General features: G+C 40.3%; 1 protein-coding gene across 2 annotated transcripts in view; it reads right to left on the bottom strand.

Annotated features, from left to right (window-relative positions):
- Positions 1-1,489: 1,489 nt before the first annotated feature.
- The window catches only part of ELAVL4 (ELAV like RNA binding protein 4), a 65,514-nt gene continuing 43,295 nt past the window's right edge, over positions 1,490-23,708 (bottom strand). For both annotated transcript variants that reach the window (XM_013951247.2, XM_013951246.2), the window contains exons 3-7: positions 22,692-22,795; positions 11,467-11,620; positions 10,852-11,077; positions 9,407-9,445; positions 1,490-4,976 (exon numbers count right to left, since the gene is read on the bottom strand). In XM_013951247.2, coding sequence (XP_013806701.1) covers positions 4,649-4,976; positions 9,407-9,445; positions 10,852-11,077; positions 11,467-11,620; positions 22,692-22,795 — 851 coding nt within the window. In that variant the 3' untranslated portion in view covers positions 1,490-4,648. The remainder of the gene's footprint in view (positions 4,977-9,406; positions 9,446-10,851; positions 11,078-11,466; positions 11,621-22,691; positions 22,796-23,708) is intronic.

Genomic DNA, 23,708 nt, shown 5'->3' with positions numbered 1-23,708 from the left:
TCCGGCTAGCTCAGTCTGTAAGATCTTCAGGGCAGGGAGCAAATTTTATGTGGTCATGTGTTGACCTCGATTTACATCATCTATCTGCAGTCATTTAACAGAGATGTGCAAGGTGGCATCACCTTCTGCAGGCGATGGAGACAGTGGTTCCTCGCAGCACCTTCTGCGTGTGCCTCTCCCCATTCACTATCCTAAGCCTCAATATTCAACGCTCGGTTAAAAGCCTTCACCAGGAGCCAGGCGTCCAGGCCGCCCTGCTGGAAGCAATTAATTGAATCGGGCTGTCTGTGCTCGACTGTCACAATTCCAGTGCCATTAGGTAAGTTGACTTCCCCCAGGAAAAATGTAAAGGTAGCTCACTGCTATCTCGGAGGCGCCAAACATAATTTTCAGCAGGCTGCTGTTTCCCTTCATTGCAGAGTCCTGCCCTTACTGCGACCGAGGGGGGCCGCTCCCTCCCCCGGGTGGTTTTCCATTTATGCACCAGGCTTGCTAATTGGGGAAAGAACAAAACAAAACAAAACAAAACGTGACTACCCTTTCACAAAAGAAATATAAAACTTGATATTTTGAATGAGTGTTAGCAAAATGTGGGTCTTATCCCAGCTGGGCAGACCTTGTGTTTTGGTGAGACTTTAGCAATGTGTAGGTAGGATCAGTGTAGTGAGCACAGGAACCATCCGCGACAGCTTTTATCGAGCGTCTGTCGGTGGCCATGGCCAAAGCGCGCCCCAACCTGACAACTAGCACAGCCCGTCCTTTCTCATCACATGTGCACGTGAGCTTTCACGCAGCTCACCTAAGCCCACAGAGGTGACCTATTTCTCCTCTCCAGACAGCTATCTTGCATTCCCGAGATGTTGGAGATGAGTAACTGAGCTTTGATTCAGCGGAAGTGGACTGGGGGGAGATAATCTGAATCAAAATTCTGGCCTCTCTGAAGCCAACAGCAAAACTCGGTTGTGTTCAGTGCAGCCGTATTTCTGCCTTTAGAGCAGCCAGGCTGCACCGTGATTTTCATCTCGTAAGGTACACAGAAGGAAGGACAGTGGAAAAATGAGGTGATAAAATAACACTGTGCACACTGTACTATCTGTTAGGTTTATTACAACCACTACTTCCCATGGATTTATTTTTAATTGAAAGTTCAGTTTTCATTAGAAAAAAAAATTCTGTTATTGTAGTTTGCTGCATGTTGTACTGTGTTCTGAAGTGTGTATGTGTGTATATATATACACACGCATGTGCATATGTGTGTGTATATATAGGTATATACACATATATACACACATATACATACACACACTGTCTGACAATAGATGGATGGAAGATATTTGTCAGGGCCCAGTCTTTAAACAAAGCAAAATAACAACTTTCATGTTTTACTACTGAATGGTCAGGTTGATTTAAGGATGAATTAAGCAAGCTGAAATTTAAGAACAAACTCATTCTGTGGCCTGAAATTAATTATTATAACCAACATGGGAACTTAATCTCACAAAAACACGAGTTTATTAATAGGTGAAGGAGCTGAAGAACCGCACAGTCCATCCAGTCCTCTGATATATTTTTTCCTAATCTCAGTTACGAAATTCAATGTCGCAGTTTTACAAGGTACATATTTTCAATTAGTGAATGTTACAGAACATAAACATGAAGTGAATATTTGTATTCATGGGATTCAAACAAATCAACTGAAAGAGATATCAACTCTAGTTATAATACATGGTGAAAAGAATCAAATTTGGAAGGTGATCATATATACTGTCGTACAGCAGATATGTAAACTGTTTCATATTGCATGACATTCATAGCATATTCATAGAAAAGTCAATCAAACTAAATGATGGCTTAAAAACTGTATAATGCCAAAATTTGCTACTTTTGCTTAATCTTGATATTGACCGAGTCAATATTTTCACTGTGTAGAAATACTGTATATAGTAGAAATCCTTCAGTATCTTCCACATTCAAATAAAGAAAGTTATTTGATTACAATTACAGTTTGGTATTTGGTGTTAAACATCTTAAATGTCCGATTCTTTCTAACCTTCAGAAGGAAAAAATAAATAATGAATATGCTTAATCTGGTTTGACTATTACCTTTATCTCTCGTTAAGACCTTGCTTCTGAAATCAGACTACAACAGCTACCACATTGGAGGTGTGGCTGGGATTACTAAAACATCTGAACACGGTTAAAAAGGTGGAAAGTCCATAGCCATTCTACACACTTTCATTTATTGTCTGGACAATTAAAGTACAAATAATTCAAACACAACAAGGTTATGAAAAAAACATTTACAATACTTTCCCTCAGAAATGATCTAAACTAGCAAGGTTAACATGAAGTCATTCATTATAACTAAAGTATACAACTGCCTGGTCCTAAGAAAGATTTTTTTTAAATTATTATTATTATTCAGATAGTAAAACACATCGTAGAGAAAAGATTCTGACATGCCTTCCCCACTAATGCTTAGCAAATGCATCAAAACTTTCCCAGCAAACTGCGCTCATTCATAGCAGATGATGTATAAAGGTTTCCCTGAACATTGAATGAGTGTTCCTTTGAACTAAAATCTAACATTGTTAAAGTAAAAAACTGATAAAATTATGATGCAGCCTTTGCTTTAGTTATTTGTCTACTACAAAAGTTTGCCTCTTCAGTGTGAAAAAACAATACTTAGTCTACATGCAGTTAGTGGGTATAGCATGGAAAAAATGCACAAAATAAGCACAAGTTATAAATAACCATAACGTTTTATTACCATTAAGACTAAACTTGTATTGAAAAGATTTTATATAACAAGACAAGAAAAGCAATAGCAAATTTAACTATCAACTAGATTATGCATAGCGAGTAACTGTTTCTAGTACTCAGGGAAGAGCATGACCCTTTTTTGTTTTAAATATATAACCGTACAAAGCACAAACATACTAAAATGATCAGTGCACTGGACATGGGAGAGCACCCCCTCAGTCATTTTGTTCCCTTAGCTCTGTTTTCCCCAATCTGAATTACATTAAAATAAAGACCCAGTTGTTTTCTTTTCTACTGTGCAGTAAGAAAAAATATTCACAACAAACATGACAATATATCAAACAATATTTCTACACAAGTTACCTTGATACCTCTGTCACTTAAGTATCATAAGAAAACATTTTAAGACATATACAAACAAAACTAGCAAAGTGTTACAACTTATAATAAATTAACCAAAAGAAAAAATAACTTTATATATATATATATTTATATTATATATACACATACACACACAACAAAATGACACAATAATATGCTTCTTCCCATAGTTTAAGTAAACAAATAAGTAGACTAGCCAAACTAGCTATATTTGATTTTGGCCATATGCATCACATCGGCAATTAAATAAATAAGTGTTTCAAGCAACATAAACAGTGTTCCAAATGTGCCAACACAGCCCAATTATATTAGCATGGGCTATAAAGTGAATTTGAAAATTCTTAACAAATTTAAAGCAAATGTATTTTTTCTAAACACATTACATTTAACTATGATACTAAGATATGTAAATAATTTTGTAGCACCTACTGCTCAAACCAAGGAAGTTTTTGATCAAAAAATTAATTTTTTAACTTTTGTTCTGCTGATATCCCATACTGATGACTTAAAGAAAAACCGTCTTGCAACTCATCTCCTTGCTTTTGGGTTTTGACTGTGGGTAACTGCGTGCCTGGGAAGAACACTCTCCCGTACTGTATTTAATATTTTTATTACATGCTATGAAAAGATACGAAGATCATCTGTTTGTAGCCCATCCTTCAAAAAACAATCTACTAATCCAGTTTAAAACACACATCTTGATCTCTAAAAAGTTACCAGTGCAGTATGAACATGACAAAGTTGTCAATTTCCCCTAAATTAGCCAGTCAAAATATTTTTTCTCAAATCCAGATTCTCTTGTAAAAATTCTTTATATTTTATAAAAATAGATTTTTCTTGAAACCCATTTTCAGCAAAGAGACCACCTCTTTGGCAACATTGTTAATGTTATTTAAATTGTTATGTCATCAGGTATCCCCCTTTACCCCATTCCCTAACAGAAGACTGTTTAGTTCACATGATATAAAAGAAAAAAGGAAAAATAAAAAAAGTTGCAAAATTATGTTCTTCTTTTTGCAATTTTTATTGTTCCTCTTTAATTTATGTGGGGGGGTTTACCAATCTGATTGGATCAATGTTTTGAAAAGAAGAAAAGAAAAGAAAAATCTTTTTTCTTGCTTTTAATCCCATTAGTTCGTAAAAATTGTTTTTGTTTTATTTTATTTTTCAAATGAGTGAATGGTCATCTTAAAAAGACCCACCTTCAAGGAAGGTAGTAAAACTAGCTGGCCGGGTAAAAATCCCTGCACATTGTTATCTATGTATATTATATTCAACAACGACAGCTATGAAAGAACATTCAATGCATCAAAGGTTTTTTTTTTTCTAAGCATTATAAAATCCTTTCCTGTTCATCACAGGATATCCAATGTTTTAATACTTAGGCAACACTGGCTTATAAAGTCCATGGTTGAATATAAGCCTTGAAGAGTTTTTTTTTTTGTTTTGTTTTGTTCGTATATATATTTATATATATATATTTTAGTAAGTAAGGATATGAAATTCAGGATTTGTGGGTTTTATTGGTTTTAAAGGAAACTTGCAATACTCTGTCTCCTAAACGGTATCCATTAAGGCTGGCAATTGCCATGGCAGCTTCGTCGTAGTTGGTCATGGTGACAAAGCCAAATCCCTTGCACTTGTTGGTGTTGAAATCACGGATCACCTTGACGTTATTGACCGCTCCAAAGGGACCAAACAACTGCCACAGCACGCTTTCATCTGAGTCGGGAGACAAGTTGTAGACGAAGATACACCATCCAGTCCCAGTGTGACCAGGGATATTCATTCCCACAAGGCTCGTCATACCATCAATTGTGATCGGAGAGAACCTACCAAATAAAAAGAGGGGTCTATTCTAAATATATCTCTTGGCACAAAGTACACGGAACCAAGACTTTAAAATAAACAATCCAACGTTAATTAAGGTTCACCATCCAATCCCTGGAAGATGACTTCACAGCCACCTTTGGTCTCTAACTCCTACTTAAGTGGAGGGGAGCTGTACTAAATATAAAGACCAAATCCGGGCATTAAGGCATTTCCCCTCAAGCATAAACCTAGATGTATACAATGAGCTAATAAAAGAAATGCTTAAGCACAATCTAGGTCAAAAAGGGCCTGCTCATGCTGTCATAAATGAGAGTTCATGTAAAAAGGCCTGTAGCAATTTACCACGTATTTCCATTATTAAAATAATGTAGTTTCAGGGCCATGGAGATCTAATGCTTTACTTTTGACTAGTTTGTGGTGAAAAAACAGATCCCTCAAGATTTATTTTAAAGATTATTATAGCTGAATCCTGACAATGGTGTTTCATAATAGTAGCCTCTTTAGCTAAAAATACTATGAGGTTTAGGGAGAGCTCTGTAAGTGGTAAATTCTGATTCTCTTCCTAACATGCTTCTTAACAGACATACATTGCATTCTTCATAAAAAAGTCCTAAAGCTGGCCATATACATTAAAGAAGATTTACACAGCAACTGTAGGGTGAAAGAGTGCATAAATCTAATCAGTGAACCTTTGCCAACTAATACCTTCGTACCGTGAGACTTCATCATCCACGGCAGGATCGTAGGCTCCTCGAATAGTCAGCGAGACAGATATGCTCCTGGAACATCTAATTTAGCATTCTAACTTTTTTCATTTTGTGGCCTATTTTCTGAATTTAAGCACTACATTGGAAACCTAAAGTCAGGCAGTGTGTTTATAAAAACAGAAGCATCACAGGATAACGTGGAGGTTGTCTAGTCCAACCTCCTGCTCAAAGCAAGGCTAACTCTGAAGTTAGAGCTGGCTGCTCAGGGCCTTGGCCAGGTGAATTTTGAAAGCCTCCAAGGATGGGACTACGCAACCTCTCCAAGCCCCTGCTCTGGGATCACGCTCACTGTGAGTGATTTTCCCTTATATCCAGCTGAATTTCCCCTGCTGCAACCTGCTACTGCTGCCTCTTGCCTGTTCGCAGCGCACCTCGGAGAAGAGCTCAGCTCCATCTTCCAACGCTTCCTCTAGGTAGCTGGAGACAGCAGTCAGGTGCTAAACTCCGAATTTGCCTTTCCCGAGCTTCACGAGGCTCCTGCCAGCCCCTTCCTCCTCCCAACGGCAGCCCTGGCCTGCAGCACACCGACCGCCCCTCCTCTCCCCCCAGCTCAGGGTCACCCACAAACGCAATGAGAGCGCACTGCCAGCCCATCGTTGAGGTTGCTAACGAAGACCCTGAGCAGTATCAGTCCTCGAGTTCAACGTAATTTTGATTAAAAAAAAGACATGATTTCTGAAGCTACACTTTGCAATACATTTTAAAATAACTAAATAAAGGAAAAACCTTAATAAAAATCCAGTTTCACATGTAACTTTGATGTGATGAATTTTAATACCCCAAATGAGTAATAATTCCTCAGGACACTTTGAGTGAGGACTGAGGGGATGGAGGGGGAGAAAAAAACCTCAAAGTAGCTGAGTAGGAAGTTAGCTCTCACGCTCTCCAAAATTTCTGCTTTAGCATTTCTAATATTTTCACATGCATTTAGCAAACTGTATTACGCAGTATCTATTAAATAAGTACAAAAGAAGCTACACACTTTGAAGACTGCTCCCTATTCTGTTGACTCCTGACAGCACTCTATATGTATATTTGAGGAAATGAGACACATTGGAATATACATCTTAAGCTGAGGAATATCACTTGGGTGTACCTATACTATAAATGAGCAGTTTGCAAACGCTCACAGCACTGGGCCCTCAGACACACATAGAGGTTTGCAAAATCCATTTATAAGAAAATAAATGGCAATTTTCCTACCAAACGTCACTTTTTGCAACATCCTTTAATTTCTCTCTTGGATACTGAAACTAGCAATATTATCGCAATGGTTCGGCATGGCTCTACTATCCTGCCGTATTTCCCCAGCTGCTGAAAACAAAGCTAGCTGGACAAGGCCAATTTATACTAATTCTCTTCACCATAAAACTTCACCTTGTCCAAGACTGAGAGCTTGTAAATGATCTACAAGCCAACAGCTTAAATTTCTTTTCCAATTTAGAGATGGGACTTTAAGCCCAATGCTGACAAATGGAAACTGTGCTAGCAATATATGTAAACCAGCAAAAACTTGTTTTCTGCTATGTCTAAATTTAACATGAAGCACAATGCTAATGCATAGACCCAGTAAGTGATGTTATTGTAAAATCTGTATAAATGCACAAAGCTGTGCATGTCACACTATGCTGTATTTTAAGGTTTTGCATTTTTAAGATATGTTTCACTGATGTAAAGGATTAAAATTTCATATAGTCCACTGGTGCGACGCTTTCTCCTGGAAACCTTAAGAAGCCATGTAGCTTTCAACTATTTATGTACCCTGAGCATAGAAGCTGCTCTAACTCCCAAGAAAATATACATGAAACTAGTACGAGTTTATTGACACAAATATAAGATAGTCTATTGCTAGCAGCAAAGCCATGAGTTATGCAGGTGATCTGAAATTAGTGTCAATAAAACCTTTGTTCCCCATCAGCACGTCTCTATCAGTACTACATGGTTTACATGCGAAAAGACAAAACCAGAAAAACTACACTGAAGATGTTCTAGAGGCAGTTTCAGAATTTTTTTTTTTTTTTTTTTTTTTTTTTTTTTTTTTTTTTTTTTACCAATACTGGAAATTTTGCAACCCCTTGCCTGTAAATGCAGGGTTTGCCAGTGCAGTGAGTACAATTGTGCAGGATTTGCTGGGAGGAGAAAATAACTAATTTAAATCACCTAAGAACCACTATTAAAAAAAAAGGTATTGTGATTTTTAAGACTAACATTGCAGAAGCTCTCAGTTGACTCCGAACATTAAGAACACAGGTGCCTAACTTCAGAAAGGTAGGTGACTAATTTTCTTGCCGTCTGTAGGTCACGTGAAATCAGAAATCAAATTCTCGCTTGATAGGACTAAATATCATCTGTCCCACACCAAAGGCCAGTGAAATTCTGCATAAGTTACATATTCAGGGAAAAATCCCTGAACAAAACCATCTTTCTGACAAGTACTTGAGCCCAAGAGCTCTGGAAGGTTTTTGGCAACGTATCAAGGAGAAATCGAGAGGGGAGAACGCACGGGAAGCGGCGTGTGCTAAAATCAGCGGGTAATTTCTGACTCACCGTATCACTAGCACCACTAACTATACAGTTAATAAAACAAATGTACTAATAAATTCACGAGGTAGAGCTTCTGGAAAGATGCTAAGGCTCTGTTTTCTGCATTTTTTCACTTTCAGAAGTAATCTTAAGATTTGCGATTTATTCACATGATAGCTACTGCGGCAGTAGTTAAAACGTGTCCACTACGAGCTACTTTAAAGATATACTTACCATACCATTTACAGGATGAGCTTTTTAAGAAAAAAAAAAGAAAAAAGCTCAAATAATTTTCAAATGTGACGAGTAGACCATTTCAGAAGATTAAGTGTTTTCTCATCTTAATTGTGGGGGGCTGGCTGGACATCTTTGGGTAACATCAGGAATAAGACTACGCCTTTATTTTGCTGGGAGGTTGGCTTGCCATTAGAAAAAAACACTAACAGTATGTCAACTCGTTTTGGCTATCAGATCAAACATGGAACATAGTCGTGAAACAGCATAAATGTTTACAAATCAGCTGAATTTTAACACGCGCGTGCACACAAAAACACACACACATACACATATCCCTATTTTAAACAAAAAAAAAAATCTCAAGCACCAAGAAATATTTGCAACAAATTATCAAACCTGTAACAAAAGAAATTTAGGGCTGATTAAGGTGCACACAGCTATATTTTAGAGTCAACTTGAGAAGGCGGCAGATGTAGGAGAATGAAGATCTTACTGTGAGATTTAGATAACAGCAGTATAATTCCATTTTCAGCTGGTAAGCTTTATGTGATCAGATCAGAGATTAGCTAAAAACTCAAGTTAACAGTTCTGATTCTGGACAAAGTGCCATTTAGCAGGACAACTGGAGTTAGAAAGCTTGTAGCTGTTGCACCTAAACCATTTGAGAAGCCCACCTGTAAATAAAAAAAGGTTGGGGGGGGGGGAAAAAAAAACACCCACAGAATTTGCGTGTGTGGCCTTTAAAGTAACAAAACCAACTGAAGTCCAAACTTAAAAAGAATTTGACATGCTGGTGGAAGAAAAGGAATTAAAAAAAAATAAAGTTAGTGAATTAAAAAAATAAATTGTAGCACCAATCTGTGCCAACATGGACATCTGGCAATCTGTGGAATTCTAATTACCTCTTTACGCCATAGGCCATATTAAGCAAATTGTCCAGCCTGAAAAGAGAAGGAGGGTCTTTGGGTTAATGTCTCACAGATGGCAAGATCGCTCAATGGAACTATTATTAATAGCGTCCCATTTTCAAAGAAGAAACGTTCAACAAGTTTCCCACACATCTAAGGAGTTTAACAACTAGCGGCCTGCTCTGTTAAGTTTCAGATTGTGTTTAAATTTCCTTCACAGCATATGAGGTAATTTTTAACTTGTCTGCACTCTTAATGAAAAGCTTTGTTTTCAAGGTTTGATTTGGTTAAAAAACAAAAAACCCACTTTTGATTTGTCCGTCTTAGACTATATTAATACAAAATTTTTGCAAATAATTCTACTGTTCACCTTATATTTATGGTTACCTGGAACTGGAAAATGTCTTGTTTCTAACTGTTTTAACCTAAAACTTTCTTCCCATTAGGATACATTTAATAATAATCCTCCAGAATATGTCAATCTAAATGACCACCAAGTTTCGCAGAATGAGTATAAGCATCTGCTTTACATTGGCGTGCACTACAGCAAGTCCTTTATCCATTGAAGGGCTCAGTGATAACCTCAATGGACACAGTTAGCACACCAAAGATGTACTAAATTTATATTTGGTTTTATATCAGTTGGTTAATGACTGACTTTTTCTATGCTCTTCTTCAATTCATGAGCACTTTTCAACACTGAAAAGTTTACATTACTTTTCAATAATTTTCTAAAGCCAATATGCAACTCAGTTATGCCAATATGTCCAAATACTTCTTTTCCTTTCTTTTTTCTTTAATAAAAACTTTTCATTTAAATGCTAGGTTGCCTGAAACTAATTCTACAACATAAAAGTAACGACAGAAGGTATTGCTAATACTGGCTTATGCATCAGATGAAAACAGAATATTCAGAATGCAAAGCATAAAACATCCCTGAAAGTACCTGACGAATCATCCCAAAGACTAATACAAAGTCTCTTTATACTAAGAGCAGGTATCTCAGGCTAATAAATTTAATGATACCACTACTGACTGGAATAGAGTCTGCTTTTTTCCTGCTACCAATCCACTGTCATTAACATCAAAGCGTAAGCCGCATCAAAACTGTAATAATACAGCAGAAAATAAAAGCATTACCAAAAAAATCAGAAAGAACAGGATAGTAACTGTTCATTTGATTATCAGGGTAACTCTGTTCTGTCCTCCCTTTTTCTACGAGACTTCATGAGATCTGCTTGTACAGTACTTCAGCTGTTTTAGTAAATACAACATGACTACTGCTGTCAGCAGATTTTCCTCCTCATTCTCCAGGAAAGAATATTTAATTTTACAAAGAAAATCAGGTCAGCCTACCCAACTAAAGCATATTTTCCTGCACAGCACCTGCCCCACACCTTCCTCCCTGGTAGAACTTCAGCTCTTTTCCAGGCGATTACCTGAATCTCTGAGCCTGGTGGTGAAGTGGTCCAGGGTAGCGTCTGTTGGGAGACTGATACAGCTGTGAAAGGAGTGCCTGGCTTGTTTTCTGGCTGGGGTTATTGGCAAACTTCACAGTAATTGGTTCTGTAGCACCGCTAGGCTTCTGGCCATTTAGTCCCTTTATGGCTTCTTCCGCCTCTATTCTCTTATCAAAACGGATAAATCCCACACCTCGAGAAACACCTGGGAAGTAAAGACATGGGAACAAATAAATATATGTAGAACAGCCTCATCTATGCAATGAAACAAACTGAACGTTAATTTTGACTTAACGGAACACATGGCTTGCAAATTAAAAAGGATTCCTGTAAAGAAAAATGCTATTCCCCAGCTGCGTTCTCCCTCAGACCCTACCATATTTAATATAATGATTTTACACAAACAACATTCTGCATTTTGAGACCCCCTCAATCCAGAAGAACCAGGTAGGCCTCCAAACAGTTACATTTATAGACAGCTAGGTACGGCATTTTACACCAAAATCATGTTGCCTTGAAATACAACAGTTAGCAAGCATTTGTGTTTTGCTGTTTTCAGAAAAACATGAATGTATCAAGAAAATTTGTTTTAACCTGTGACTTGATCAACCAGAATCCGTGAGGTGATGATGCGCCCATATTGTGAGAATAACTGTTCTAATTCCTTCTGGGTCATTGTTTTTGGAAGGCCGCTGACATACAAGTTCGCATCTCTGATTGATGCTGAACTTGGACGGGCATATGACACCTAGGGATTTAAGAAAAGGAAAGGCACATTAGTTAGCTCGCTCCACCCTTCACATTTTAAATGGACAGATTATTTCCTACCCCATTACAAGCTTTAACATTAGCTTGGTTAACCCTAGAGTTCGGAGGTTACCTGTTCTGCAAAGCCAACAAAACCAGGAACCGGCAGGAGAACAAAGGAAAAGCTAGAGACAGCTTAAAAACAAATGCAAGGGTTCCTTAAGTGCAGCACAAAATAACTATTGTTCAGAGGTAGATTAACGTGCTGCTTCCTACGCACAGCTCTGTAAATTTACCCCTTCGGGCTGTGGGTGTATAGATGATTTACTGTATCCAACATATAATAACCTCAGACTATACGTAGCATTGTGAAGTTCCAGGTTTTTCTTTCTTTTTTTTTTTTTTTTTGGAAGTGTCTGAAACAGATCAGGTTATTTGCAGAGTGATCTTTTGTGCTCCCTCTCTCTCGGCGTTTTCATCCTGAGCTGGCAAGATCTGTTCTGGATGAACTATGAAGTGCTGGGGAAATTAGACTAAATGAACATCTGCTTGGGGAACTGTGTGCTGACACTCATTGTCATATCTGCAATTTATCAGAAGTTCCCTTGCACTATAAGCCCCAAATCAGACCATAAAATATTATGGACAAATAAACAAGAAAATCTAGCTGAGGCACTGCACGTATATTGTTGGAAATTATTAAATGAACTCTCTCTGAACTGCTGTTCTGTCTGTGGAAATAAAAATCCAGAGCTAAGAGAAAAAACACATTTATAATTACAATACGTGCATAAAAAAACCCCTCTTTTAAAATAATATATACAATTAGAATAATATATATATTTAAAGTAATAGAAGTAATTCCTGGATAAAGCCTAATGGCAATAGTCAGCATGGATCATGAAGAATTGCTTTGCAGCACATCTGAAATAGTGTTGGATCTAAACCTGAATATTCTGCACTTCATCTTGATTTATTTAAATATAAACAGATCAGTACTTTTCTGCATTATGTCTTAAAATGTGTCTTGGGAGGAAATGGGGGGGGTCCCCACCACGAATACAACGCATTCGGCAATTGTCTTCCCCTCTTCTCCAGCCTTAGCCCAAACACACCCGATGTCAAATGGATGTCTTTGTGTTTTATGTGTCAAAGAGTTGTCTTTATCTGCTCCACACCTAAAAATAGATGTTGACTCAACACAGAAAATGATGTGAATGACTAATATTCGCTTCTACAATCTGCTGTACATAATAGGAGACAAGCTCTAAAGATTTTAGATTTTAAGGTTTTTGGCAACTTCTTTATAACTTGCACATTTGTACACTTGTAAAACTAACATTCAGAGAGAAGGTTAAAGAGAGGAGGTAAAAAATTCAGGGAAAGAAACGTGAAAAAGAGGTTAGATAAAACATTTACAACAGCTGAGGCAAGCTCAGGTAGCAATGTATAAAGGCACGTGCAGAAGAAACAAGCAGAGAAGTGTTCAGAAACAGAGATTAGTGTTTAAAGGAAAAGAAAATCGGGGTTGAAACTGTTATGTGCCCTAGTGATTTAGGGCCTCACGGCCCATGAGCTCTCTCCGAGGTGCAAGCATCTGAGTTGCACGGTCACAGTTTCCAGACTCGCTCTGACGCACCAAGACCAGCATCCACGTGACACCGCTTGGCTTTTAGGTAACTAAAGACCACGCTGGATGTTCGGGGCAGAGGGAACTAGGAATAACTACGCTGTGCTTTCACCTACAGACATCACGCATATAAATACTGTTTGAGGCTGTGCTTGGTTTGGTGGTGTCTTATTTTGGTGACTTCTCATTTTATTCCCCACATATGTGCTGCTGCAAAACTATCATAGGATTTGGAGCAGGCTCTGGGAAGACCGGCAAGTTCTGTTCAAAAGTGACCCAAGATTAAAGCAACCCGGCTGCCGCGTGAGGGCTGCGATACAAAACCCGGGCCCAGTCTGGGAGAGTCACTGTACGTTGTCCAACTTATGCCAGGCCCAAACCAGTACGATTAACCCCCGAGCCTTCCAGAGCATTGCAATCCCGGAGTTAAGTCCCCTCTCTTCGGTCAGAGGAAGTTCTGCCATTGACTTCAATGCGGCCAAGACGGCACTGGAGCATTCAGAAAAGCAGCGTGTCTCTCTACAAAAATACACTCTGCAGACATCTTACCTTGAGAAGGGCACTGTCAGGTTTCAGACACCTAGAGTTTAACCTGCTTTAGGAATAACAGTTCAAAGAACACTTAAGAGACTTGGGTGGGGGCTAGGGATCTTACCTACTCCTCAAAACTGAGAGCTGCAAAATTAATAAAGTTCCTGGGAAAAGAGCCAGGGGTTTCCTTTGGGTTTTCTCACACTGGCACATTTATTAACCAAATGCCACATTACTGGGAACATGAAAAGTAGGGGGATATGCAAAACCATTCATTCAGGAGCACTAAGCGCCTGACCTTTATATATATAAAATCTATACAAACACACACACATATATACATATACACACTCCCCTATACCAAAAATATTCTACCCTGCTCTTGTGAATGTGATGCAGACACGCACCGGATAGATATACTGCGTACTTTCTCACCAATTCATCTACTCAGAGCACACGCAAACACGTATCACCACTCAGATCTAATTTTATTTCCTCCTGCAATCAAACATTCAGGTTGCAGGGGAGACTGGGCCAGAAGCTGCCAAAAGGAGCTCAGCTGTCTTTAATATCAAGGAGAAAAGGTTGCGAGTTGAATGGATGCAAGGCTAGTAATGTCAATTATTTATCAGCTTTTGAATCTTTTTCATCTCCCCTCGCAGGTCAGCCAATGACAAATCGATTGGTTAGACCGTGTCGTCCTGCTTTCAAGCTATTACTCAGTTCGCACTGCGGACTAGGCGTATTCCGGATGTATTAACTATCAAAGGAAGAAAATGCCCACCCTGACCCTCCACCACAGCAGAAGTTCCCTGTGATGTAAAAGTTATCACGGAGATGAACCAAAACATTTTGTCACTGAAACCCGTAAAGTGTTCAGTAAGGACATTGCATTCTTTATAGTCACATTTTCTCCCATTAAGAATCATTTTTTGCTCATAGCAGCGTTAGGGCCCTATAATGAAATACCACGTTGAAAAAGGAAAGAATATGGAAATGTGAACCACCACAAGAAATCCAAATAAATGAGCTGGATTATGCCAAACTATTGTTTGGCTCAGGCCTTTCTCAGCATGGAAGTGTTCATCTGTTCATACGATGGTTGCAGGTCTAATGATGGTGTTATATTTCACTGCATAAGATCATTCTAGAGTTCTTAGGTCAAATTTGCAAGGAAGATAATAAAATATTATCCAATTCATTTTATGGCTCACTAGCCTCCAATGTTCATTTCTATAAATATACACACAGTAACAGTGGGGAAAAAAAACACATTTGCTAGGATATTTCTCATCTGACATTGAACACCAGTTAGCTTGTGTAAGTGCTCCTCTTCAGCAGTCCTCTCTTAAGAGACTGCACTGCCCTCTCTGAACGCTATTGGAGACATATAGGGGCCAGCATTTCCTAACTTCCATGGAAATGCACAATTGTTTTCAGTTTGTGAGCATGGAAAAATCTGCAAGTTAGGGCAGTTATTTTCCCTATTGATTCCTACCCGTTTTCCCCACGTAGAAGACTTCCTGAAAAGTTTCTAACCTCGAGACCCTTAAGAACGTAAATTGATGCAGCCTGGCCTTTGCGAGTCAGGCAGCCTCTAGCAAAAGCACCTAGAGGCACGAACACATCCCGTATGTCTGAAAGAGGCAAGGCTCTTGACGCTTAATGGCAGCCATTTAATCGCTGACACTCAACCATTTCACTGCTGCTCATCTTAAAAGACGCCTTCAGCTCCTATACTAATCCTGGGCTTCTCAAACCTAAAGTCCATCTTTATAAGACTCCTCCCAAAAGTAGGTCTAAATAGAGCAAGTCAGAACGACCTCGCAGCCTTCTGCCTGCTCCGAAGCGGAGCGGCACTGGCACCGTCTTTCGCTGACGTGATGTGCTCTGCCGGCAGAGCTGCCCTGCCCCGGTCACAACGTCTGCCAACAAGCAACCTGGCGGCTCCTGCCTTTTAAAACCAGAACTTCTCTTCTTCGAGAAGAAATACGCATCACACTCCGTATCTAGTGTTACTAATCTGGGGAACGCGAGACCAGACGGGAGCCTTTAATCAGAGGGCGCTGCATGGCAGCGCAGGCGTCCCCAGGCCACCGAGCCAACCAGCTGACGGCACTTCTAACCCCCGAGACGCATCTCCAGCCTCTCGCAGGTAAGGCGCAGCCAGTGCTAAACGGCTCCCTGGGCGCCCTTCACAAGTTGCTTGTGTAACACCTTCCAGTGACGAAGGAGACAAACAACTTCATAACGACCTTCACGGTTCTGAAAGGCTCCGCTTCGTCTCTTTGCCTGACGAGCCCACTGATGGAGGGTTTCTTGCACGATCTGGCATGGGTCACATCATTTTTCTCTGCCCAAGGTCCAAATGCGTAAGGTGGGGGCGACGCTTCCTTTCAGCCACAGCCTCTCTTGCTTGTCCCCCGTAAAGCCCTGGAAGCACTCACCAACGACTGGCCAAAGGGCTCCACGCAGGTAAGCAAGTGCAATCCTACTCGCTTCACCCACATATAGAACCAGGGAATACGGAAATAAAATTTGCCTAAAGCCAGATGATGTAGTAAGGACAGAAAAGAAACAGATTCCTCACAGCCACTTCAGGGCCCTTGTCCATGCCCTAGACACGCAAAAATTCACATTTGAGAAACCCTCCTTTAAAGCTATGCACTTTGTCCAAACAAACAAACACAGAGAAGCCTCTGCTCCAGATGCCGACAGACCAAAATCTAGAATATCTTCAGGTCTGCAAAACGCACTACTTTCTCCTTTCTCTCCTCCAAGTCCTTGGGATGGGGGATGGCAGGGGAGTGACAAGGCACTTTACTGTTGAGTGATTCAATCCCATTTTACTGGGATTAATTATGATTGCAGGTAAGATACAATGGTCTATCCCATCATTTCAGGAAAGACGTCCACAGATAATAACCTAGAAGCACTCTGGCTGTATCAAGAGCAGGGCTAAGAGAAATAATTGCTCTTGCTCTGCAGAATGAAAAGGACTCATTGGCAAAACTGAAGCAGTTAAAAAGAAATCTCGATTAAGAACAGATGCACACGACTAATAGGTACAGGCGCTCTGGTGCACGCTGAAAGCAGCAAAGCCAGTCGGAATTTGCACAAAACGTAGCACTGAAAGGTCCCGTACATTAGAGCGGCTGAATTACTGCAGGCACTAGGGTGAAAAAGAATTTGTTAACAAGCATCACAAAGTCCAAAAGGTCACACAGACAGAGCCTCCTCCTAAAGAGCAAAAATATGGTCAACTTAGTTGAGCCTTTCCAGATCTGTGGCATCTTTAAAGCTTCCTGCCCAAGGCTTTATCCTGAGGATCCGCACTCATAGCAGATGACCCCTCTTTTATGACTAACGGGCTACAGCACCACAGAACAAAAATGATTATCTTAAAAGGAACTACAGAAGGAGGACTATATCCCAAATCTGCAGCTTGCAAATGCCTGTAATCTAAGTTTTCATGGAAGGAAAGGAGTGCATCCTCTTTTACACCTCTACCTGTTACAAAGCTTTGCTGGAGCTTAGGAAGCCAAATGCAGCCGCGTGCTTCTAAATCTACCTGATCAGCTGTAAGAGCACATTGGGTGCTGCACCTGCCCGACTTGAAATGAAATGCTGCATCCCTGTACCAGAGGGTGCCCAATGGAAACAAATACGTGAAACACAAATTCACGCTCGTCTCCACCACGACGCGTTCTGCCCAGCTCCTCCCAGTATCTTCCACTGGGAACACAGCCAACCTCCCAGAGCCTGCACCTCCCCTTGGCTGTAACACCTCATCCTCCCTCAACCTCCGCATCTCCGCGTGCCCTCCCCACGCCGCCCGGCCTTTCGCAACATCCCGCTCCTTCATCGGGAAGAGAAGCTGCATGCGGTTGCCAGCGAGCCCCCAGCAGCACGCGGCGCCGGAGGCATCCGCAGCCTGATCTGCCGACCGGCCGCTCCCGACGGACCGGGTGGGCAGCTGTGAGCGTCGCATGCACCGCTCTCGCCGGGAGCCTTTGCCGGCACTCGCCCGCGTGCCCGTCGCCTGCGTGGGGGCCCTGCGCGAGGCTGGAAACCGGAATGTGCCACTGAAAAAACGCGGGGAGGCAGCAAGCACCCTGCGGGGGCAGGCGACACGGGAGTTCAAGCACTTGGCTTTAACTTTTCCAGCCCTAAGCGGCGCGGGGCTGGGCGAGGACGGTGCGGCGCTGCTGCAGCGGAGGCCGGCAGCCTGCTCCTGGCTCGAGCAGCGGAGGGGAGCGGGGCTGCCGCAGCTTCGGCCTCCTTCCCGTCCTGCGACCGCTGACCGTGACTCGGAGGCAATCTCTTCTCTTGGGTATCACTTTGTAAGAGGGGTGAAATTCGAGATGGCTACCGTTTGGTTATCCTGTAGCGATGGTCTGCAGTTTGGCAAATAATTACAAGAAATTAGCACGGGCAGATTCAGAGCCTGAACTTTGTGAAAATACCTGGCCATTTAGAACAATGCCAGAGAAATAAAAATAAATAGCAAGAGCTAGGAGAAGTAATGTCGCTACTTTCTATTTCCAAAAAAACCCCACAAAAAGATTTCCCCCTAGTCCTATTCGCTGCATTTTAAACTAGCACCATCCTGTCCTATTGATCAAAACAAATGAGTGTGAGGCAAAAGTAAACATTTTGAACTAACGATCGGAAATGTTAAATATCAGTAGTTACATTCCACATTAATTATTCATGTAACTGAAAACGTACAATAATTTGAGATGCAGAGAAAACCTCTGGCCATAGTGGAACGATCCTGTTTGTTTGGTATTTCATCACCTTACAGACTCGATAAATTTAAAAATTGGAAGAAATCAAGGGCTTATTAGACCAGCTCGGACTCTCTCTCCTCGCTACGGACACTTCTCTTTGGTCTGACAGTTGTCACAGCATGCTGTCCACTTCCGCGCGAGAGAAAACAAACCAGCCTATTTCTCCAGCGACGGAGAAAAGGAAGGAGAGGGGGATCCAAGCCTGCACTTTAGAGCAAGGACGGAATAGGATTTTGAAAGGAGGCTTGAACTCAAAACAAGAGCAGATGACCACCTAATGTCCTCCAGCATGAGGTCAGATCACCTGAATCGCCACGTAAATTGTGAAATGCTTCCTTCGCGTCCTTTCAGAGGCTGCCTGTTTTTCCAGCACAAAGCAGCACAGTTTAAGCAGTCTGTACCCCATGCATCACACATCTTGTTTTCTTTCTGATATCTGATGCAACTGAATTGCTAGGCAATCTTCAACAGCAGCAGTGACCTTTCATGTGCTTTTATGGATGGGCAAATTTAATTTCTAAAAATAGATTCCATTTCTGGAATATGCATTTACTTCAACACATGCTGTATCTTCAGTCATTCTAAATTATTTTGTAGAATTATGTAAAGCTTTAGCTGTAAAAATAAACTGAGGTCCTTTTCCCTCACAAAATGATGATGATGATGCTACGAAATGGCGTAAATAAAATATGCACTATGATCAGCTGAGGAGGAACATAGCATGTATAACCTATTACCACCAAGCACATAACACTCCCTTCAATGCTTTCCCCAAACAGATATTCTGTAAATAGTCACCTCTCGACTTTGACTTGAAAGGGCATCATTGACTTAAATAAAATGCACATAAATATTTTAGCTGCTACAGTGAAAAGGGATTATTTATTGTAACACAATAATAAAAAGAACATTTCTTCAGTTATTTTAGTCTGCACATCTGAGTGCAGACTGTGCCTAGCTGTTTTGCTGATCCTGCTATAAAACCAGTTCCTCCTGTGAACGCACGGCTATTTTGCAAGGCGTCAGGAAAGAGAGAGAACATTAAGCTGCCATGAAATGTTACAGAAAGGAAAAGGACAGGATTTGGGGACGCATGCTGAACTTGGAGCTATTTAAAAATCTCCCTCTTTTCGAACAGGAATTAAGCCTTATGGGGTCAAAAAAACGAGTGCCAATATGCCTCCCAGAGGCACCTCCTCTCGAGCCCGGGTGTGAGGGGGAGCAGGGCGCAGGCGGGGACCGTCCGAGCCAGCAGACGGGGAAGGGCAGCCAGCCGGGCCAAGGTGCCCGGCGGAGCGGAGGTAATTTGCCCCTGCAAAATGGCTTTCACAGATTAGCGCTTCCGCAAGCTTGCTATCAAAACAGCTTCCAAGCAGAAGGTAACCAAAGAAATACTACTTGCAGAGGCACCGCTCCGCGGCATACTGCGCGCGGGCAGAGGCCAAGGGCTCGATCTATCCATCAATATGACATTGCAGGTTCATTCCTGGGCTTAAAAGCAAACAGAATAAAAGTACCCGGGACTTTTTCAGTTCCGTGTTATTCTAGTACTTAACCAACCATTTTTCAGCCTAAAACCCAACTATGTGCTACCAAATCACTTTCTATATGCTCTTTACGAGAAGCTTTTTTTAATGCTTAGAAAGTGCACTTTTTAATAAACTGTAAAGGGCATCTAGCTAGAATAAAAGCAATAGGCTCTGATAACTGAATATAGTAAATCCACGAATTAAAATACTTCAGCCTTGCAATGAATCACTGAAATGCTGGAAAGGGGACTGTGGGGGCAACGGACAAGCTAGCAGGATTTAGCAGCACTGAGTATGATTTCTTACTGCTTTGCAAGACTTTGGAATTTAAGTGTGGTCTCCTCCAATGACCCAGGTGCTGCTGGGAACATTAAAAATGTGACTCACAGCTCCATTAATGTGAACATTGGGAAACCTCCACCCGCACCACACAGCGCCCAGGAAAGCCGACCTAATTTAAAAAGGGTTCTAAAAGCAATAATACGATTAAAACAATGGAAAAAACCATGGGGGTAAGGTGAGGTAGTAAGATGCCATTCTGCAATTTGTATTTGTGTTGGAAATTGCTGATTAAACATTCATGTGCACAAAGGCTGGCTATTTAAAGCGAAGACTGCTTTGGGTTAGTTTTAGGTGACCTTGTAAATACTTATTTAAATAAACTGTTTTACATACTATGCATTTCTTCCCAATCACTGAAGAAATTATGCAACTCCTGTGTATGTAAAGTCAGATCAATCTCTTGCTTATTAAATTTTAATAGCTTTCAAGAGTCCAACAAAATTTCATGTACTCTATAAAAGTCTGCCAGTTATTAATAAGCATAAAATAAGCCCAAACCTAATAAACTACCTGCCATACAATTTAAAGTGAATTAAAAAAATTACAGAAAAAACATTCTTCAAGATGTTTTAGCATGGCAAGTTCCTAACTAACACAAAATTTTCACCGTAAAAGATAAAGCTACTCTGAAAGGTGTAATAGTTTAATTTTGTTTTATTCAGCGTGCATAAGAGAAACAAAAAATAATGTTTTTTGGGTTTGGAGTTTTGTTTTGTTTGTTTGTTTGGGGTTTTATGTTTGTTTGTTTTTTGTAGCTTACATGTCTCCTGTAGCCCTGGAATATCACAAATACAGCAGCGCTACTTTTGCTCACAAAGCCAAAAAAAATGAGATGTGAAGAAAAACAGATATTCTGATCAACTTTCTTGCTGCTCAGCTTTCCACTGCAAGTGGAAACTGCAGAGTCTGAGCATTACATTTCCACCTGCAGCAGCTGATAAGATGGTAGACCTTGCTTCTTTACTTTATATATTCTTATAATTTTTTCTGTATATTGAACTGTATAAAATCCTGCTGTGAGCATCTTGATATATGGCGCACACACACACATATATATATATGGGATGGACCTGTTCAGATGTTTGGAAATACTGTTCTTTATATAACCCATATAATTAGTCTATCTTCATAACACTCAGCTCAACACTACTGTTCTTGACTAATCAATCAATCCAACCCAGAAAAATTTGCTTGAAACAATCCCTAGAGATGCACAAGAATTCAACAAATATTTTTGCCTTAGGAAACAACACTTTGTCCAAACCACAATCTTTAGTGAGAAAGGGTAAGTGCAACTAAATTATTGGCCATACAGTATCTTTTACAAGCTAAACAACTATTGACATAATTGTACAGATATTTTCAGAAGTAAAAATTCTATTTATACTCTGTAACTTTTTGGGCTTTCAAGTAGAAATTAAAAACAGAAAAAAATTAAGAAAATAGCACAAATCAAAAGCCAGCATTCTAAAATGATCAAAGCTATTTCAGTTAATCTGAATCAAATTTGCTATTTGTTCTCCTTCAATTTTTTCATTCACTGTCATTCTTTAAGCCTGATTATTTGTCAGAATTTGGGATGGGGAAATTTTCTGTAAGCTGTTTCAAAAAAGCTTCATCAGCCATGCAGCAAAAAAACGTGACAGTGTAGAAATTTGCTTTTCTTGTGAGACCACTAAAGAAGGTCATTGACTAACTAATGGTCTATTACGACAATGAAATGAGAGACTTCAGTGGGATCACTAATCCCTCTAGCTTTTAAAAGAATAAATCAAACTAAGGATGGGAAAATTGAAAAAATATATTGTTTTTTGAAAATGGTACATTTTAACTTGAGAGAAACATGCTTTCAATACCTGACAATGACATGAGTGTCACTGAAAAAGAACTTATGTCAAGTTATTTCTCATTAAAGCCACCAAAAGAAAATGTGTAATTGTTACTTATGAATAAACAATCATGTATTTCACCTCTGTTTATACAACAGTATCACTATGGCTGTTTTATTCTACATTTAAATCCCACTGCAACACTTCAAAGAACTGCCTGTTACTTTTTGCCCCCTAACAAATACCAGCAATTAGAAAGAAATTTTATCTTGTGCTCGTCCTTCCGTTGTTCTAAGGATGAGCCGTTAGCTGTGCCCCACGCTACGGGAGATTAAAAGAGTGATGAAATTGCCAGAAACCGTTTCAGCTATTTTCTCCTCTTTGTGAATTTAGCAAAAGGCTCTTTGTATCGTCTTACCTTTATGGTTTTGGTCTGGAGTCTGAGTCCATTTAAAGTGTTAATGGCTTTCTCTGCATCCTTTGGATCAATATAGTTAACAAATCCATACCCTAAACTCTGCCCTGTTGAAACACAAGAAACAAAAAAAAGGACTTAGTATCTTTTTAGCACATGAACAGTTTCCAAAAGTGGGATCAAAATTCTCTTCCATTGTTCATTTTCATCTGCTTTCACCTATACTCTCTCTGCCATTCTTCACCATTTCATTATCTCCTAAATCAGCAGAAGCCAGCACACACATTTTAAATAGTTGCCCTGAAGTTTCTACTTTAAAAATGAAAAGCAAACCCCTCCGCTCCCCCCTCAGCCCGCTCTCCTCCAAGAGTTTACAGAAAAGTGCGTGACCCAAGGGTTGACATCCACAGAATCACACAGAGTTTGGTGCCGAGTCCATAATAAATGTAACTGGTTGACTGGCCAGAGCAAGAACGAGGCTACCACTTAAAAAGGGTAACAAGAACACACGTAATTTTGCTACTGTTTATAAATAACATTACAGGTTTTTTAAAAAAATGTGAAAATTAGGAAACAGCGTTATAACATTAGCCTTAAAGCGGCTGAGAAATTCACAGAGCCCGTTCCCGATCACTGTAGTGTTTAGCGTGCAGCAAATAGGAAGGGAAAGGACGGCTCAGATTGCACCAGGATCAGAAATTGCGTTAAAGCTTTCCTCAGTGTATTGGCGATGACGGCAAAACAGAAGCAGCACAACGACTGCTGCTGTGCGCGGGGTGGCGGGAGCCCACTTTAGCAGCCCAAATCATTTCAACAGCTCCTGTTTTACCAGCAAGATCTGTGTTTCTGTTTGCAGCAGAAAGAAGAGCTGGTTAGTAACTCGGGCAAGCAACACGGAGCTGGCGAGGCCGCGCTATTCGCACTGGAGATATGCGTTTGCACAGGGCAGCGACAAAGCTGCATGCTTGCAAGGGACCATGGAAAACTGTATCAAAAAGATGCCTTTCCCCAATTCCCAAG

This window comes from Apteryx mantelli, chromosome 8 (genome assembly GCF_036417845.1).
Source record: "Apteryx mantelli isolate bAptMan1 chromosome 8, bAptMan1.hap1, whole genome shotgun sequence".
Taxonomy (NCBI): Eukaryota; Metazoa; Chordata; class Aves; order Apterygiformes; family Apterygidae; genus Apteryx; species Apteryx mantelli.
This window is presented reverse-complemented; position numbering and strand designations above follow the sequence as displayed.